This window comes from Trypanosoma equiperdum (genome assembly GCF_001457755.1).
Source record: "Trypanosoma equiperdum strain OVI genome assembly, contig: ctg_869, whole genome shotgun sequence".
Lineage (NCBI taxonomy): Eukaryota > Euglenozoa > Kinetoplastea > Trypanosomatida > Trypanosomatidae > Trypanosoma > Trypanosoma equiperdum.
This window is the reverse complement of record NW_027124830.1, coordinates 613-1,020: the sequence shown is the minus strand read 5'-3', so window position 1 is coordinate 1,020 and position 408 is coordinate 613. Positions and strand designations below refer to the sequence as shown.

At 45.6% G+C, this 408-nt stretch overlaps 1 pseudogene across 1 annotated transcript in view; it reads right to left on the bottom strand.

The window, feature by feature from the left end:
- The window catches only part of TEOVI_000408700:pseudogene, an 897-nt pseudogene extending 490 nt beyond the window's left edge, over window positions 1-407 (bottom strand). The window contains exon 1 of the mRNA in view: window positions 1-407. This exon is cut by the window's left edge and continues 490 nt beyond it. Within this exon, the coding sequence occupies window positions 1-407 (407 nt within the window).
- Between the last annotated feature and the right edge of the window lies 1 nt (window position 408).

Genomic DNA, 408 nt, shown 5'->3' with positions numbered 1-408 from the left:
TTTGCTTGATCTGCCTCCTCACTCTCTGCTCGGAGACGCGTATGCTCATTTTCTTCGTCGCCAATCATCTTCCGGAGTTCCGCTGCCTCCTTCTCAAGGTTCTCCTTCCTCTCTTGCACTTTTGTTTGGCAAACAGTTATGTTACTTACCTCACTGCTCCAGCTAAGTTTCTTCATGATGATACTTGTGGGATGTTCATTATTTGAGGCATCACAAAACCACTTAATTTTATTACTCTGCTCCCTTGTGCCGCTGCTGTTGCATATCATCCACGATGGCGTGGAGCTCATAAAATAATGACCGTTATCGATTTCAGCCTCAACACCTCCTTCTTTCTTCTTTAAAGTGCAAGTAGCTGCGTCCACTCTCCCAGTGAAAACCAACAATATCACTCCCGCCAACGACAAG